General features: G+C 40.8%; 1 protein-coding gene across 1 annotated transcript in view; it reads right to left on the minus strand.

The window, feature by feature from the left end:
- Positions 1-20,699, minus strand: part of REEP3 (receptor accessory protein 3) — a 125,121-nt gene that overhangs the window by 65,238 nt on the left and 39,184 nt on the right. Inside the window, exon 2 of the mRNA XM_069980278.1 lies at positions 5,678-5,750. Within this exon, the coding sequence (XP_069836379.1) occupies positions 5,678-5,750 (73 nt within the window). The remainder of the gene's footprint in view (positions 1-5,677; positions 5,751-20,699) is intronic.

Raw genomic sequence — 20,699 nt, forward strand, 5'->3', positions numbered from 1 at the left:
TTAAAAATCTCAAGTCGTCCCATACTTATCAGCTGCTGTATGTACTGAAGGAAGTGGTGTTTTCTTTTCAGTCTGACAAACTGCTCTCTGCTGCCACCTCTGTCCGAAACAGGAATTGTCTAGAGCAGCACCAAATCCCCATAGAAAACCTCTGGACAGTTCCTATCTCGGACAGAGATGTCAGCAGAGAGCACTGTGTCTGAAAAGAAAACCCCCGCAGGGCATACAGCAGCTGATAAGTACTGAAAGACTGGAGCTTTTTAAATAGAAGTAAATTTACAATTCTATATAACTTTTAGATCTTCGCCGGAGTACCTCTTTAATATAATCTGCTGCTACTGTAATACACTAAGAATGTTCTGCAGGGCAAAAGTTTTGGTGAGTTTTACTAACAATGAGTAAGCTTGTATTTCAGGGATCCTGGCTACTGGAAGCTATATTAGGATTCCTCATCCTTGCCAACAGGGCTGAAAAGATGTGACAGAAAGTTTTTCTCGTTTTAACCACCACGATAATTAAACAAATTAGGGTTTAAGACTTTGCGTTTTCTTCTGGCAGCCTGCCACGGTGCGCTCATGTCTATCTGCAGCGCTAGACAGCAAGAGAAGGCATCTCTCACTGGACACAGGAAAACCAGGCAGCATGGGAAACAGACCAGAGCTGGAAATTAGAAAAACAAATCTCTGCACTCAGTAACCTATTCCTGTTTTCTGATTGACAGATGTGGGAAATACATTTTTTTATGCACCGGCTGCCGAGTACTGTGGGACTTTAGTAAAATATTCATGAATCATTCACATTAAATCTCATTCATTTAGCTAGGGCCGGGCATTATTGATGCCTTGTCAAGTGGATTACTATTGCATAAAAGAACAACAAATAATTTTATCACTGGATTCGTTGGATGTGTTTAAAAAAAACGATATGAAATTTAATGAATAAAAAAAAATACTTGCCCATTTTAAACACAAAAACCTGCAAAAATGAACCCTAAAGTAATCAGTGTGAAGTTGACTTTAGAATAACTCACATTTATTTATTTATTTAATTATTTTAACATAAAGGCTATGTTCCCACAACATTTTCTCGTGTCCCTTTATCATTTTTAAAATGACGTCCGTCATTTTGAATCCACTTCATTTTCCATCACTTTCATGGTAACTGAACCACAAATCAATGGAGTGGTCCCTGTTGGCGTCTGCCCACCCCACCTGCCTTGGATGATAGATTTCTCAAAATACTCAGGAGAAATAGCACTTAAAGGGAATCTGTACATTGAAGGGGTCACTGTTGTTATAACTTTTAAAACCTAAATCAACAGTAGATATACAGTGATATAACACAAGTTTGCAATTTCCATTCTTTTTTTTTTTCAGTTTTCATAGAAAACACGTTACTTCCTGACCAGTGTATCCCAGGCCATCTGAGCGCTCACAGAGAGAAGGCAGTCATGTGACTGACGGACACATTGAGCCGTGACTCTCTGTACTGGCCGGAATTCCTGTGTTTAGTCTCTTTTTTTCAACCAGCACAAGTCTAAATATCTGCCTTCAGGAGACTGGACCTGGATTTCTGGTAAGTACAGCTTTGTTTTACAGCATGATAAGAACAACAAAATAATGAATGTAAATTGCAAATTTGCGTTATATCACACCTACTGCTGATTTACATTTTGAAACTTAAATCGACAGGTAAACTTTGATGCAAATTTACATATAGGTAGGTTGTGGATTTTATGTAGAAAGCAGCGAACTAAAAAAAAAAGTATATAGAAATTCTATTTCTATGGTCTAAGCACCAAGATAAGACATAACAGTGAGTTGGAACGACATAATAAACACAAAAACCGCAAACATTTCCTTCTACAATTGCAACAAACAACAAAACTTGCCAACTTTATGTTTGTCAAGTCTTGAGAATCCTGCAGCAGTTTTCCCTCAGACCCAACAAATGTTCTGCCAAAAAAACTGAGACACGTCGGGATACGGGAAGCAATTCTGATCTAAAATTATGACTCTGAGGCCCGAAAGGGAGTTTTGCTGAATTATTATTGGCAAGAACTTTTCTTCTTGTATGCATGTTATTGCTGCCACAAGATTCACATGTGAGAGCAAGACCATCTGGCTTCCTTATCCTTGGGAATTCCGTATGCTCATTTATTTAGAAGAATCATAAGTCAGGAAGCCTCCATGTTAACCATTCACATATTGATCTATGCATGTACGGTATATGAGAGTATCTAAAACATTACACATGGGTTCTACAAACAGGTCTGCATCAGAACTACAGATCAGCCATGCTATATAGCAGCCATGATGAAAATATTACAAGCACAGTATCTTTTTTTTTCTTGAACTCTGCAGGAGCTTTTACACATATATTGTTTTCCACAAAATCCGTATTGTGGTTATGTAGGCATCTCAGATGGATGCGCCCAGAGTAGAATTGCCTCTAGAATCCAAGCGCTACGCACATAAGGTGTTAAGAGGAATGGCAAATTCAGTAGCAAATAAAAGCAGAGACGATATAAGTTAGAAAAGTCACAGCATTGAGAACACAGTGCTAATAACACAGCACTAATGGCTCACATACACTACAAGCTGCTACTTCCATTCACTAAATGACTGCACCCTTAATGCTGGCAAAGTTAAAAATGGCCTCATACACAGCTGCCTCTGTACTAGCTGCTTGGAATTCAACGTAGGTGGCCAAAAAGGAAAGTTTGCGAGCCCAGCTTCTGCTTTAAGTGGCCAGGTGCTTCTCAACCTCCTATATAAGTTTACTATTTGGACCATGTTCACAGGTTAAAGGAAAATCTTTTTCTTTCAAATCAACTGGAGTCAGAAAGTTCTATAGATCTGTAATTCACTTCTATTAAAAAATCTCAAGTCTTCCCATACTTGTCAGCTGCTGTATGTCCTGCAGGAAATGTTGTTTTCTTTTCAGTCTTACACAGTGCTCTCTGCTGACATCTCTGTCCAAGACAGGATGTCCAGAGCAGTAGAGATTATATATAGGAATTTACTGCTGCTCTGGACAGTTCCTGTCTTGGACAGAGATGTCAGCAGAGAGCACAGTGTCAGACTGGAAATAAATAATCAGTTCCTGCAGGGCATACAGCAGCAGATAAGTACTGGAAGACTGGAGATTTTTTAAATAGAAGTAAATTGCAAATCTATATAACTTCCTGACACCAGTTGATTTGAAAGAGAAAGATTTTCCCTGGATAACCCCTTTTATTACATGAGTAAATCAGAAGAGAATCCACTGCAATTCTACCAGGCATTCATGGGAATGGGTTTCTTTTTTTAATCCTGATTCATACACTGAACAAAAAAAAAAATCTGCTGAAAAGCCGCAGATTGGCTCCACTGAATTTTACTGGTGCCAGTTCTTGTGCAAATCCATATATAGAAATTGCAAATCTGAGAAATACTGAGCTCCACAGGAAAGCCACAATGGAATTAGATCTTGCAAATCCTGACCATGTGTATATACAGGCTTTTAGTCTAGCAGAGACCTTTGCTGATATCTAGACAGCATTTACAAATTGGGCCTTTAAAAAGTCCCATAAAAAGGCAACAGACACAACAGCTGTCAGTCGAGGACTACCCACCCTAGCTGTCCCTGGTACTGTATGTCATTTCATAACAATGACATCATAATGCAGCATCAAAATTTATGCTGCTGTATGCCCGCTTTCTAAAAATGAATAGTAATGTATAGGTTTTTGCTATACTTATGTATACAGCAAAAACACAAAAGTATTAAAGGGTTTTTCCAGCTCTAAAAAAACATGGCCACTTTCTTCCAGAGACAGCACCACTATTGTCTCCAGTTTGGGTGTAGGTTTTGTAACTCAGTTCCATTGAAGTGAATGAAGCTTAACTGCAAACCCCACCTGAACTGGAGACAAGAGTGATGCTGTCTCTGCAAGAAAGTGGCCAGCCATGTTTTTGTAGTGCTGGATAACCCCTTTAAAACAGAAACAGTGAAATGAACACTAAATCACAATGTGAACCCAGTTCACAAACAGTTATAGCTGTATATTCCAGGTATACATCCTCATCCAGCCAAAAAAGGGAAGTCGGTAAATATCACAAAGTACAGAAGAGGTGGACCCACTTGGATGTTCTGGATGTAGTCAGCTGGTGACTCCTTTCGGGCCACTTTCTACATGTACACATTATTATGCTGTCCCCGATAATGCAGCAGACCATGCTGTTTAGTCCAGCAAAATTATGTGTACATGAAGAAAGCGTCTAGAATGTAGTAACTAGATGACCATGTTCTGGATATTAAAGTGAACAGACCTGCTGGTGTCCCCTGCCGTATACATAGCCATCCATTTTTTTTAGCAGGTTGCCAACATACACCTTGGTCTACAGTAATAACACTGTGTGAACCTAGCCTTATGTTGTATTCAAGTTCACTAAAATGAGGCTAGGTTCACACTATGTAAAAACGACGGCCGTCTTGCATAGTAACGGCCGTCATTGTGCAAATAACATCCGCCATTTAAAAAACTATGCGGTAAAAGGATATCTTGGCACTCACCAAGTTTTTATTTTATTTAAAGTGTCACCTCATACAGGTACAAGTACGGAGGATGCTTTTCCACATCCTCCTTACTTGTACCTGTATGATGTGACACTTTATTAAAAAGCACAAAGAACTTGGTGAGTGCCGGGATATCCTTTTACTACTTACTTGGACTTGCTCCTACCACAAACACTACCTCATCACAAAGTGCCGTCTTGCCTATATCCAACATTTAAAGACTATGGACATTATTTACGCAATGACGGCCATTATTATGACGGACGTCATTTTTACATAGTGTGAACCTAGCCCGTGTGTAAAACAAAAGTAACATCTCTTGAACATCTCTGCAGTGCCCACTTCTCTTGTTAGGCTAAACTTACACATTGTCGATTTGTGCAGGTACAATTCACAGCAGATTATATTACAATATATGTGGATGAGATGGGAAAAGTCTCATGCACAAATCATAGACGGTTTCCAAACAGAAAACTCAGCATGCTGCGGATTCTCAAATCCCCAGTTTGTCAATTATATTGTGGGTTTATCGAAGATTTTAACCCTTTCAGTGTAACAACTACATAGATTAATGAATAAATGTGCTAGATTCTACCGCATTCTAACGCATAGGGTTTCACATTGCACATATACAACACAACTTCAATTGTTCCGAATGGGAAAGATATACAAGCAACAGTATCTGACAGCTGCTTAATTCCTGTAGCCCTTGTCTTATTGATAACGCCCCCATTAAAATAAAAGTAATATTAATAATCCGACTGGAATTTGTAGACTTCTGTAGTCCAGACCAGGACTCCTATATATATATATATATATGCTTCCAGCTTCCCTATTCCCATAGCTAAGCTCTAACCTTTTTTTCCCTCTTATAGATCCAGCCCATTGTGTCTGAAAAACACAGACACAATGACTAAACCAACAAGCCAGCAAATGCTAAAAGAACAGGTTCTGTAAAACGATACAGCTGCAGAGTATCACCTCCCTGAAGAGCGAGAACATCTGCACAAAGGCATGAATAACACAAACTCTATAAAGACCTGCACAGCACAGATATGGAATGTACCTGGAGCGTAACAAGCCTTAGATATTCTGAATTTTATAATGTGCTACTTACATATTCTTTCACATTCTTCGTCTTCACAGCCTTGTATGAATTGTAAGCTGGGTACAGCATACCAAACACCAGCCTGCAATGGAAGGAAAGCGGGGTTACACTTAGAGAAGAGCATACATGATGATATGCCAATTGTGCATGCTGACATGTTCAGATTCTAATAGAGCATAGAATATTAGCATTAGAAAGCAAAAAAACATACCGATAAATGAGGTTCCCTATGGTTCAATGCACCTGTACATAAAGGAATTTCCTAATACACTGCCATTGCACCTCTATGGGATGCTGCATATTTATTTCACAGTTTCCACAATGAGTAACAATCCATGATCCTTTGTGGAAACAAGGATTTCAAACACACTGATTTTTATTTTATTTTTTATTTTTTTCAACTATTCGCCAAAATATGTAGTGGCAAATCCACACCATATCTTAAAAGGGGTATTCTCACAATCAAAAGTCATCCCCTGTCCCTAGGATACTGGATAACAAGGTGATCCCAATCTTGGCACCCCTGAAAATCGCTAGAACAGAGGTAAAATGGGTTCCAAAATAAGCGACCAGCACCCCATTCATTGTCTACATTGTCTGAGTGTTAAGTGTTAAGGCTCAATTACATTGGCCGATCTGGAGGAGCAAGAGAGCGCCGACCTGTCAGATCACCACTCACTAGCTCCCCGTTTCTCGCTCCCTACAGGTGCTATTACAGGTGCAGGTAAGAGCGCACAGGGTTGGGGGAGTGGGGGGTCTGGTTAGCGGGTAAGAGTGGGGAGCTGCAGGAGGGGCTCAAGACCCACCAACAGGTCATGTTTTGAGGATTTTCTTAAGGGCCTATTCCCATATCCCATATGAATACGGGGAAGTCCTGTAATGGAGTATTTCCCCACGCGGCATGATGTATCAATATCCTGCCGGAAGTAGGGAAATGTTTTGAATCTCCACGGCACTGTAATGACACAGGTACGTGGGACGTGGGAATAGGCCATTAGTATTTCACAGGTGGTATAGTCAGTGCATCAGGTATCACCACAGCTGTTCGTTGTATGGGATATCCTCAAAACATGCTGTCCCTAGCAACCAGTATGGCTTTAATTTTTTGCAAGGCTCTGACAAATCAAACCTGTATGCTGACTGATCCCTATGAGAAATTGTTTCACTCGATCATACAGTTTATGCCCGTGTTTGCACAGTGTAGGTGTTGTATAAATCACGGCTGTTGTTGCGAATTGCAACAATGACCATGATTTATACAACACATATGTTGTATGTGAATGAATGGAATCCCGGCCGGAGGGTATACACATACACAGAGAACCTGTCAGTTCACACAATGGAGCGTGCGTCTCTGGCCGCATGCTCCATTGTGCAGCGGGGAATTGGGGTGCACACGGATGCGCCCGCATCCCAATTCATCAGAAACTAAGTTCATTCAGCCGGTACAAAAGTAGCGGCAGGGATGATCTTCTCTGACACTGGTCGTTCTGTGACCCGGCCGGGACACAGAACAGCCGGTGTCTTATGCCATGTGAACATGGCCTGCCTGTGTAGATAAACATGTTCCGAACTGATGCCTGAAAAACGTTACTCCAAACTCAGCAAACCCCTTTAAATATGTCAACATGCATTTACCATTACCCACTGAGCTCTATCTACTGCCGTCTGGAAACCAGGGGAGAACAGGAACGTAACTGCACTCATACCAAGTCACTAACACTCCTGCCAGACCAGGAAGGAAGGAAGGAAATGGTTGTAATCTGAAATCATAAACTTTTTCTTTTTTATTCCCTGCCTACATCCCATTTCCCCACATTGCAGCCTGCACATGGAACAAGCAAATGTTCTAGAAAAAAAAAGAATATATTGCTTGCAGACAATAAGAGTCACAGATTTGATATACCAACTGGAACAAAGAAACTTTTTTTTTTTAATATAATCTGGAAGCGGGTTTCAGCTGAATCTAATTTATTACGTTCCGCACTGTGAGATTTATGGCTAGTCTTGCTTGGCCATGTCTGCCAGTAAAATGCCCTGCTTTCAGCTTCCCGGCTGCACACAGCAATTAATGTAGCATTCTTCCACTGCAGCCTAACCTTAAAAAACCTTGACAGTGTGTTCTTAAAGGAACGCGGGGGGAATTCGCTCTTGGAGTGTCATTTTTATAAATTACCGGGGGCTTACATATAATTATGACAGTTCTATATGCAAACAACCCGCAACAAAACACAACCTGTATTCGGATGACAGCTTTATGGTCTTTTTAATAATACAAGTATTGATGGAGGCTACTCAGGGGGTGGGCTGTATGCATAGAGAATCTCCTTTATCGGGGAAAAAACAGAAGGATAAAGTAGATGTGAAGATATCATCTGACGAGGAGACAAAGCCATATTCTGTTTCGACATAACCAATTTAATAATTCTGCAATCAAATCCCTATGGGTACTCTAAAGGGCATTACTATTTAAGAATGCTTTGCCTTATCTACAGGATTAGAAATGATCAAGGATAGAGTTGATGAAGATTAAATTAGTATTAGAGTTTACCAAGTGCTGCAGCCTTTTGACGTTCCTAGATAGCTGTCATTTGAACATTCTCTTGTCCGACAGCTATCTCTCCAATGCATTCCATACACATGAACATTTGGCTCAGCTGAGCATTCATGTGTTCTGAGTAGGGAGAGGTGAAGTAAGCTGCTGCCAGACACCTCTGGTGGCACTTTATCTCTCCAAAAAGAAAAAGGTAAAGCCCCTATTACACAAAGCGATTATCAGCGTATTTGACCGAAATAGAACGTTATGGACGATAATCGTCTTGTGTAATAGAAGACAACAATCAGCCGACATGCACGGCTCATGTCGGCTGATTTTTGTCTTTCAACACGTTAAAAGCTCAACGATATATGCTACCGTCGCTCTGTGTAATAGGGGTGGTGGTAGCAGACTGCCGCTATCTTCTATGGGCTGCCCGGACTATTTAGCGATCACCCGGGCAGCCAACACCCCCTACTGCCCCCTCCCCCCGCAGCTTCCCGTGATCTGAAAGGTCGGCGCTCCTTTGCTTCTCTAAATCGCCCAGTGTAATAGGGGCTTTAGTCAATTGAAAGTCAACATGCCTAATCCTTCTCTTCCTTGGCAATCTAAGACTGGCCTCCACATTGGGTGGTCAGCCACTCCCGCTTCAATCATCGGTTTCAGCTGACTTCTCACTTATTACCCTTGCTGATTAGGACGTAACCTTCCTATTGTTGGAAGCCTCTTTAAATGAATTGTGTGGTGTAATACGGTTTTGTTAAAAAAAAATAACATTTGTCACTGCCTTGATTCAACAGCACTACCATTCTGACACAAGGTCCCCAATAATCTCCACTACCTAGTCCCAACACACAGAAAAAGGCATTTCCTTCTGTTAAGATGGGACCAGGAACCAGAAAGTGGGTTAAAGAGACTCAGCAGGTTTAGGCTGTCCTATCTCGGGGTAGCATAAACTAGTGGCAGAGAAGCTGAACAGGATGATGTATCACTTGTATTGTTCTGTGCAGCTGATTCATAGATGGACAATAAGTAGTCTTCTCCATTATGTGCATGAGCCCAGTAGTCCTGGATATTCATGAGAAGCAGAAAACTTTGCCCAACAGCTGCTGATTGGCAGTTATCTATCCATGCTGTGTATAGGCAGTCAACTGTCAATAAGCAGCTGGAGGGTGGGGGAAGTGATGTAGCAAGAATCCTATTCTCCTGCATATTAGGAGAACGGCTGAACAAAATGACGTAAGCAATACACCGATCTGTTCAGCATTTCTGTCACTAGTTTATGCTGCCCTCATTTAAGGCAGCATAAACCTAGTGACAGGTTCCCTTTAAGTAAAGGCTTAAAGTAAAGCACTAATCGCTGACATTGGTGCTCGTCACCAAGTTCCCATCAACCGGCCTAAAAGGGCCTTTATTATATCCTATTGCCTCCAGCAGTACAACAACACAATTACAACATTTTATATGGCACAAGCATGACATTTAAGCCCTGCCCTTGAGATGCTGTGACTTTCCTTTAACATATTGCCGAGAAAACACTACCGACACGATAAACGGAAGCTGTGAAGGATATCCAGTAGTCCCATCCGTCACTGACAGGCTAATATGGGATCTATTTAACAGATACACTGTAAACTATTTTGTTTATCTGTTAAATGGATGCCATGATTGCCCATGGGTGATGGATACAACTGTAAGGCATTCATTTAAAGGATACATCACCCATGGGCTATAATGGCATCAGTTTATCAGATACATCATGAAAAGCTATTAAAAAGCTCATGATTTATCCACTAAATGGATGTCTGTGAAAGATGCCATACAGTGGCATCCATCACCCATAGGCTAATATGGTATGTGTTTAATAGATAGATTTGTTTACAAGATCCAGTTTATACTATTCTATTGTATTGACAAATTTTAACCATCTAAGTTCCCTCTAGAGGTTCCCATACACGTTATACTTTTGTCGGCTGTACATGCCGCCGGTGTTAGGTCTCTCCTGACCATCCACCAACAGATGATGTTGGTGAAGATAGGGTCAGGCATGGTGGAAAATCACCGCCCGACCACTTTGTTCTGGGAGAGATATGCCACAACCAGAGCTCTATGACTGCGGCGCAACCCTCTCTATAGAGAACACAGGAACGCTTGGCTGTGTATGGGGAGGAGGGGAGAGATAGCTGATCCTTATGAAAACATGAGCTTACTCTAATGATAAAGTGATGATTCTTCTAATCTTGTATCTGTATATAATACAAAGTAGACACATGGAACAACGTAGAACAAGAAATTGTGCACCACCAATTATTTTGTTACATATTTATAATTAAAAGCCTTATTTAAATGTTATTTTCTTATGATACATTTCCTTTAAACCCCTCCAATCCGCCCAGGAGTTGCACCACCGCTTAGTGCAGCCATCAACCCAAAGAGAAGTCTCCATAACCTTTATGGCACAAAAGACCGTCCAGTGCTTTTCCTTCTATAGCAGACTTAAGTGCATGACTGACAATTTGGAAATCTGATGACATATAAAGGCATAAAATTGTGGCAAGATTCATCAGATGTTGCATATACAGAGGTATCCCCCCCACCCCCACCCAGAAGCATTGCTACTAAGTAGCAGTAGAAAGTTTCCTCAGTAAACAACTCACATCAGCTCACCAGTCACATCTCCATTATTACAGACCGCTCTGATCCTGTATTTTATATACAGTACATTCTGTCTGCCCTTTTTATTGCAAATCGCTTCCATAGAATATTAATGCTGCAAGCAACAAAAATCCCATCAGCCAGAACCACTGTATTTAAAGCATCATTCTAAAACCTCCTATAAACATCCACATTACAACGCAATTAAATCACAACTTGTTTATCACAAGGCTTTCATTTTATGTCCTCAAAAGTGCTCACACCAGCAAAACAAAACCACAAGCCTAACAAAAGCAATGTCACAATCACCCAAGCATCCAGGAAGACCCAGCAGAGCTATAGGGTCGGGTTTATGAAACGCAGAGCCACAATTAGTTCTGCAATTCTTCCTATCTAATCTACCTCCCCGATCCGTTCTGCAGATCCGTACAGTACTGTCTCACGTCAACTCCTGTCTCTAATACAGTTTAGAATCTAAGCTACAGACATCCACCCGGACAAATTCCCCTGTAAACCAATTAGCAAGCATCTTTATGGCGTGCGAGAGGAAGCCAGGACACCTAGAGAAATCCCAGAAAACAAGCAGCCAACATACAAACCCCATGTAGTTAATGATCCTGGAAGAACACAGGATACTAGGGCTCAATACCCCTTGCTGTGTAGGCACCAATTTGTCTCTTTACACATTTCAATTTCACATTGTTATAAACATACAGGAAAAAAAAAAATATATATATATATATATATATATATATATATATATATATATATATGGATATAAAGCCACAAGTCATAAAATAAAAAAAATACATAAAATACATAAAAAAGACATAAAATAAAATAAATAAAAGTCAATCTGATATGATATAATTAGTGAATAAATGTCACGATTAAGGGCATTTGTCCATTTACCATTGGGACTCCCATTACTGGAGGGCTACCATAGCATTCACTCAGCTTAGTATATGTTATTTTACTGCAGGGATAAAAGCATGCCCCAGTATTTCCTTAGTTTCACAATAAAGCTCACTGGATCACAGCTGTTTACAGTTAAAGCTCCATTGCCAAGCAGGATACTAAAAAGCTGGTCTGTGCTTCAGCCTGGAGAAGGATGGGGGGGGGGGGGGGGGTGATTATGGAAAAAGTGACTTAGTACAAATATGGAAAGTTATAATAGTAAAAAGAAACTGCCAATATTGTTCACAAGTATTTTGGGTGGTCCTCAGGTAAGTATGCTAAAGCCTAGTATGACTATTTGCACATGCTGCACACTTTGGGACACAACTATCACATGTGACCCTCGCGTGCCCCACAAGTGCAGATTCTGTGTCTTTTCCATGGCATATGGCTTACTTGCCTGATATGCGAGCCGTCGCAAGTGAGCCATATGCAATGGAAAAGAGACAAGGCAGAAAAGAGGCATGGCCAACTTATCATGATTTACGCCTGGAAACGGGTATAAATAATGGCAGAAATGTAACACCTGCTCCGGACAAGGTGCAGATATTTGTGCCCACGTAGCAGCAGGTGCAAGTCCTGCCGGATTCACAGAGAGGTGTGCGTAAATCTAATGAGGCTAATGGGGACTGGGCCTTATTTAAGACCAGTGCACAAATAGGTAGGTAAACTGAATTTAAACCTGCTTGGGATACACATATACCTATCCTAAGATAATAAAAAGGGAAATAAAAGGGCAGACTAGATGGACCCAGTGGTCTTTTTTTGATGACAATCTTTTATGTTTCCATGTAATTGTTACGGCTGTGAAATTAAGTATCAGGCCTTTTAGCTATGGCCATACTCTGGCCATACTTTTAAATGGGCCAAAATATGGCCTGATAAAAATAGACATTTTAAGGGGATATAGGTTTTGCTAGAACAAAAATACATCCATATTTTGCAACTTAAAAACCATCAACTAAGTAAAAACAAACTTTATGCTTTGGGAGCTGTCAAATACCACAAGTTTCTCATTGACCATAGTCAATGAAATCTATACAATCTTTAACTACAATGGTAGAACACAACAATTCAATGAATACTGGATTGGGCAGATGTTAAAATATTGAACAGACAATTATCTACATTTACACTGCCCCACGGTATAGATACAAGCAACATTAAAAGGGCCAGCTGGACAGGTTCCTATGTTATATACAGCTAGATAAGACAAGACGTAAATGTAGGCGATGCAATTCTACCCTTTTACAGTTATCATGTGATTACGTATATATATCCAGATGAAACTGAGCCATTTAGTCCATTTTGGCCATTTAGTCCTTTTTGGCCATTTAGCCCCGCCAAGAATTAAGCGCGAACGCTCTAGATTGCCAATTGTCACGAAGCAGTTCCTACACCTTCATTTCCAGGTCTGCATGAAATAACAGCGTTCAGCAAAAGACGATGGCGAGCCGCAGTACCGCACATCATGTGCCAAAACAAAAGCTATTGTTTCACATTGGGAAGCAGCCAAGCAAATTCTATTTCAAAACAAAATTCAAAAACACATAATTATCCCCATCCAAACGTATGCACAGTTTGTAAATACACCCCACTTCCTCATTTAGGCTCGCCGCACTGATATCACGTTTGCTTTTATGCCCTTGCAATCTTATTTTCTTTTCCTCTCCAGTGGTTTAGATGAGGAGGTCCACCCAGCCTTTAATTCACTCTTCTGCTGTTGCTTTGGCAACCCGAGGAACAGCACAGCAACAACAGATTGTAATTCACGGCCTTAGGAAGCGGCGCAGAGCTTGCAGTTGGCCAGACTCCAGGCTTTCTGTTTATCAAGGTTTCATCTATGTGGGGGGATGGGGGAATGGAAAAAAATGGGAAGAAAAAAAAAAAAAAAAAGCAAAAATAAAGTATAAGAAAAAAAATCTACAGGGTAACAAAAGAAAAAGTTTCAGGAAAAGAATAATGCACGAAAATCATATAGTAAAATGTCTGTGTCAGCACCGCGCACAGCAAATGTACCGTGTTATTGAGCACAGGGAAAATCATTGTGGAAGGGAATCACATTCCAGTAAAAGGTGAGGCTGTATATTCTTTTTTATGTATTTTAAACAGGTGCTTTATGGCACCTAAAAATGTGTAACGCTGCACCCTACATGAACCAAGTGTTGTCAAGATTTGTTAGTTTACAAGTGATTGTAATAATAACTGAAGAGTGTAAAAGGATTAATGACACTATAGTGGCTTAGAGGAAGTCATGACCCTGTAACATCTCTTACTATAAGCTTTCATGTCTATTTTTAGCAGCCACTTCATTGAAGGATGTATGGTCATGGGGTCTAGTATAGGGTGCCTTTATATAGTGTGTTTTTTAACCAATTTTGTTTGCAGCTTAAGGTCGTATTTAACTTTTAACAAAGATTATAGTCAATCACTTTAAATCAGAGCTTCTTAAACAGCTGAGACAAACAACTTACTAATGAGACATGGGTTGCCAGTGTTGGGCATTGTCAGAAAGCAGGAACTGCACTGATAATGTCAGCCCAAATGGGGGCAGAACTGCTGCAAGTGGTGGTGGGATGAGGGACAGTATTGCTGCCAATGGTGGAGGGGTGGGAAAGGGAACAATACCGCTGCCAATGGTGGAGGGGTGGGAAAGAGGACAGTAATGCTGCCAGTAGAGAAGGGCTGGGAAAGGAAACAGTACTGTTGCCAAGGGTGAAGATGTGGGAAAGGGAACAGTACTGCTGCCAATGGTGGAGGGGGGGTCACAGTACTGCTGCCAATGGTGGAGGGGTGGGAAAGGGAACAATACCGCTGCCAATGGTGGAGGGGTGGCAAAGAGGACAGTAATGCTGCCAGTAGAGAAGGGCTGGGAAAGGAAACAGTACTGTTACCAATGGTGGAGGTGTGGGAAAGGGAACAGTACTGCTGCCAATGGTGGAGGGGGGGGTCACAGTACTGCTGCCAATGGTGGAGGGGTGGGAAAGGGAACAATACCGCTGCCAATGGTGGAGGGGTGGCAAAGAGGACAGTAATGCTGCCAGTAGAGAAGGGCTGGGAAAGGAAACAGTACTGTTACCAATGGTGGAGGTGTGGGAAAGGGAACAGTACTATCGCCAATGGTGGAGGGCGGGAAAGGGAACAGTACTATCACCAATGGTAGAGGGTGGGAAAGGGAACAGTACTGCTGCCAATGGTTGAGGGGTGGGAAAGGGAAGAGTACTATCGCCAATGGTGGAGGGCGGGAAAAGGAAAAATGCTATCGCAATGGTAGAGGGCGGGAAAGGGAACAGTACTGCTGCCAATGGTGGAGGGCGGGAAAGGGAACAGTACTATCGCCAATGGTGGAGGGCGGGAAAGGGAACAGTACTATCGCCAATGGTGGAGGGCGGGAAAGGGAACAGTACTGCTGCCAATGGTGGAGGGGTGGGAAAGAGGACAGTAATGCTGCCAGTAGAATAGGGGTGGGAAAGGAGACAGTAAAGCTGCCAATGGTGGAGAGGTGGGAAAGGGGACAGTATTGCTGCCAATGGTGGAGAGGGGAGAAAGGGGACAGTACTGCTGCCAAATGAAAACAGTTCACATGGCAGGATACTTCAGCAGGATGTCAAAGCACAGGTACTGAATGACTGGATAAAGGTGTTACAGATGTCACAGCTGCCAAAGTGGGGCGGAACCATAGCAATATGTAGTGGCTAATGGATGCACAGTTCTTCCATTGCCTACTGCAATGGAGCACACATTAGCCACAGCATGGAAACATATCCTACAACATATATATTTAGGAGTAGTGAGAAGTTTATTTCTATGCCCTTTATCCCCATACAATACAGAAATTAACATGCTCTTTATCAGGCTCTGAAGTCCCATAGGGCTCTGCTTTCTAGGATAGACCAGAAAATAGTACAGTATTAACTGTAAGAGAAACCTGCACATGCAAGAGGAATTATTAATGTGGTAAAGAGGGCTGGTAACAGCACATATTACAAGCTATTATGCATGCACGCAGCATCACAAGCACACATCTCTCTCTGCTAGTCATTACTTGTCATTTATCTTCACAGCTTAGTTAGTGTGCTCTGCATACAAGATTTACCCAATATCTCAGACAGCACATGAAAGGTGGCGTTTTAACACAATCACTATCAGCCATACAAAACGCTTTACAAATTCTACATATAGACCTATTACTTTATGCATGTACATCGTATGATATTTATGAGATGACTAAGATCCATACTCATTACATCAAGTTCTCCAGTGTTTAGGACCATCTCCAAATCTCCACAATGAACAGGCTACTTGAGCAAATCATGCTAAGCTATACAGCAATAAAAATAAATAAATAAATAAATAAAATATATTTAGAGAGAGAGAGAGAGAGAAAATAATCAGATGCTGACATAACTTTTTTTGGCCTCAGCCAGGTAATGGGGACCTACAGATGCAATTACTATATAAGCCAAAAGCTTTCTCTAAGCATATAGCAAACATATACATATGATTGTGTTCAAAATGGTGTCCCATATAAGATCATCACCTGTTTACAATTTTATAATAAAAAGCCCCATAGAATCAGACTTACCAGTTCCTAAATCTGAAATATCATCTCCTTTCCATGCAACATATGACATCGCAGTGGAATCTGTTACTATATCTTATTATAAACTAAAGGGATATTCTCATTTCAAAATTGATAGCATATCTATAGAACATTTCATATAGGTCTGATAGACGTAGGCTCCACCTAGGTAACCTGCACCTGTCCCAAAATCGAGGGCTCCCTGGCCCCTATGGCAACACCAGGGGGTGGTCAGGAAACAGAAATAGCTGGGTCTTTATGCATTATGAGTAACTCCCAATGACAATAATGATTGACTTTTGGCCAACATGAACAACACTGCATAGGCATACTAGACATCCTAATATCCAACATATCCAACATACAACTGGTCTACTACACATATTACTTATAACGACGACTTCTTTCGAAACCATACCATAACAAATACAACTCTCCATATCCAGGCAAGAATTTTTGATATACTTTCTACAACCTGGCACCCCCTACTTTCTAAACTCCCTACTATGATCAAACCATTTATGGAGCAACATTTACCAAATACATCTATGTTTGTAAGTGGGATCTGGAAGTAAACAATTTTTCCCCCTAACCAATGGTGATGTTTAGAGATGAGCGCAACTCAAGCATGCTCAGGTCCATTCAAACCCGAGCGTTCAGCATTGGATTAGTGGTTGCTGAGGAAGTTGGATGCAGCCCTAGGGGGTCGTGGAAAACATGGATATGTTTACACTAAGTCATACGCTTTTTAATAAAAAAAAAGTCTGTTATTACACCATTTTAACTGACGTCAATAAATTGCATTGAAGTCTATGGAATAACGGACATTGTTTGCACACAGTGTATTATTGACATGCCAAATAATGATCATGACAGTTATTTGTGGACGTCTTTTTCAAACAACAGGCATTATTTTTTAGTTGTTCACACACAGTTTTTATATCGCCCTTACTATTAAATTCAATGGACTTTTAAAATAAAGACACACCCAAAAAAAAAATGCAAAAAATGCAAAATAATGGACGTCATTAAAAAAAAAAAAATTATAAACGGACAAGAAAAAACATTGTGGGAACATAGGCTATGGCTGTATCCATGTTTTCCAGGCAGCCTTAGGGCTGTGTCCAACTTCTGCAGCCACTGCTAACTAAATGCAGCATGCTCAGGTTCGGATTGGACCCGAGCATGCTTAAGTTGGACTTATCTCTAGTAAAGTTAAAACTGTACAAGCTATTGGTAATCTCGCTATGAATATACCACTTTGTTGGTGATACACCCGAACTAAGATAATACATCTTATATACTCTGCTTTCTCTTCCCGATATTGGGTAAGGTGCAAAAACAAAGACACATCTCACACAGATTTCTCATCTTGCCATCATCTTTGCTGGTAATGAGAAGACGTTTTACAATTAACATACCTCTGAGCATTATTGCAGTAGCGAGTAATAATACAATAACACACCATGTTTAGTTATATGGATATGGATAGCAGCCAAGGAAACCAACACACAACAAGATCCAGTGTACTGGTTAGCCACAACAATTCATCGTACAAGATGTGGGGCAGCCAATAAGCAATATATTTCCTGCTGCGAGATAATACTAGTAAGCCAAGATGTATAATAAATAGCCGATAACATCTGGTATGTACACAGTGAGCCAGTAATAAGATCATATTTTTGGCTATTTACCCCCACAGTAGAAACAACCCAATTAAGTGTTGGGAAAGGGAGATTGATGTTCCCTATAACTATACTATGATCCCAACACGAACCCCAGCCCTGAAGACAAAGCAATGCCTTACTTGAGAATTAAACAAGATAAATTCTCACCAAGCTATTTCTCTTTAAAACACCCATCCATCTTTGGCAGAAAAGCGCTACCTACTCATAAAGCCGCGCAATCGATATATTATTGGTCAATTTGTCTTCTTCTCTCACGTTCTTTCATTTCCAACGTTAGCAAGTTTCATGGAAGAGATTTCCATTTGCTGTTTCCATGTCTGAGCCAAAAGAAAAAAAAAAGCGGAATATCTGGACAGACAGAGGCTGACCAGCTGGAAAACATCATTGCCCTCCTGCCAAATATCGCACAGAGCTGGATGTCAGCAGAAATTGAATGGTAAATATGGCGCTGACAAGTGGCCAAGCCAACCTTATTTATTTGTGCTCTCGACTTACAGACAGGCTTATATCTCTTCATTTTAGGAACTTTTGCACAGAGTCTTAAAAAAAAAAAAGATCCCTGGCAGATTTACACAGACCTGGAACATTAGTGTTTAGTCAAAGAAGAGAACGCAGAGTTCTGAGTCTGCAAGGAGAAAAAAAAATATGTTCCATATTCCAAGAATATCCAAGAGTTAAGCAGCAGACAAGCAGCCATACAGGGTTTAGAAATCCCAACTATTCCTTCTCACCCACATAGAATAAACCAAACTTTATAAAGAGGCAAGAAAGAAATCCTTAAAGCGTAACTGTCATTTCAGGGTCATTTTTCTGAAAACATTAAATATCAGCAGTACAAGCGATTTTAAGAAACTCTGTAATAGGTTTTATGTACTAAAAGAGTTTCCTTCTGTAGTGAAAAAGCAATCTCCCAGCCTCCCCCCTCACATCAAATGAAGCAGGATTTCTGTCTCCATTATGTGGCTATGGAGAGGGGAGGGGCTGTTAGGAGTGACTGAGCACGGAGCAGTCCTGCACAGCACGACACCCTGCAATCTTCTCTCAGTAAGTTCATAGATAAGCACTGACCTTTCTGACGCCTGAATTGGCTTCCCTGTAATGAAGACGTGTTTGCCTGATAATGTACAGATAAGAAGTCAGGGGGGGAGGCTGGGAGATTGCTTCTTGAGTACAGAAAGAGGCTTTTTTGGCTGATGAAACCTATTACAGAGTTTCTTAAAATCGCTTATACTACTGATTTCTGCAATAAAAAAAAATATGACAGTTACGCTTTAACTCTCCTTACACAGAATTAGAGCATAGGTCACTACAGCGATTTTTTTGTGTGAAGTTTTCTCTCTTTTGTGGCGTGTTTAAGGATCTTTTTTTTTTTTTTTTTTTTTCCAAAAACGCAGCATGCTGAGCATGTGGCTTTATTTGGGCAAATTGTGGCTTTCTTCTCCCACAGACATCAATATGAAATAAAATGGGTTTTTCATGGTGTTTTTTTTTTTTGGGGGGGGGGAGGCAAGTGTGAGAGTACCCTCAGGATAGTTGGAAAGGCAAGGAACATTTAGGCCACATTTACTCATGCACAGTCTGTAGCTTTTTCACTGAATTTAGTGGTCACATAAATATTACCCTGTTTGTTCTGGGAGAGATAAGCTGCCACCAAAGCTGTGTTCTCGATAACGCTGATCAACTGATCGATCCATAATTACCAAAATTCTAAACTTGGTGGGAGTAAGGCACCAAAGACAGGAATAGGGCAACCTAATATACTGCAGCTCTGTCCAGCTGGATATAGGTATGCCAGATGCAGCATTCAGATATACTTATGGCATTAGGTAATCTTGGCGTGACAACTAAGCCTCCTGTTTGCAGTTACCGTCCCCCCTAGGATCTGACTCTATAGCCTTTTCATATAATAGCACTTACTGGTATTATGGCAATGATAGAGAACGTTGCTCTTAAAAAAAAAAAAAAAAACAACATAAGAAGAAGGACAGTGTTCCTCAACATGCGTCTCTCCACCTGTCTGTCCGAAAAGACCCTGGTTCCTTGTGCATGCTGAGACTTGTAGTTCTGCAACAGATGGAGAGATGAGACATTTCCAAGAGCTGGAAAAAAAGGAATGTCTGTGATTGATTCTATACAAGATTTAGTTTGTTCCCTACATATTAGTAACAAGGAAATAGGAAAATGTGTCTATGACTTTACTGTGAAACCTGTAATCTGTCTGCAGTGTTCTTTGCTATCAGGAGAGCTCACAGCACATATGGTTACGTGGAGTGCGGAGTCAGCAGAAAGAGCTACATTATGCTTGATAGCATTGAGTCCAAGTAATCAGAACACGCTCTGCACACTGTGATTCCTGTACAGCAATCTATCAGACGTTGTTCAGAAGTTGAGCCAAGGCTAAAGAGACTTTCCACTTGCCAGTTTGAAAAGAAACTTTACAGTGAAATAAAATAAAGTATAGTGGTACCTTGGTTTAAGAGTAATTTGGATTAAGAGCATTTTGGAAGAAGAGCTCACAGTTTTTCAAATTTGTAACTTGGATTAAGAGCATTGCTTTGGTTTAAGAGCTCCCTGTACTGGGTGGGAGGGGGAGTGGGGGAGGGGCATGGTCTG

This window comes from Dendropsophus ebraccatus, chromosome 8, assembly GCF_027789765.1.
Source record: "Dendropsophus ebraccatus isolate aDenEbr1 chromosome 8, aDenEbr1.pat, whole genome shotgun sequence".
NCBI classification, from domain to species: domain Eukaryota; kingdom Metazoa; phylum Chordata; class Amphibia; order Anura; family Hylidae; genus Dendropsophus; species Dendropsophus ebraccatus.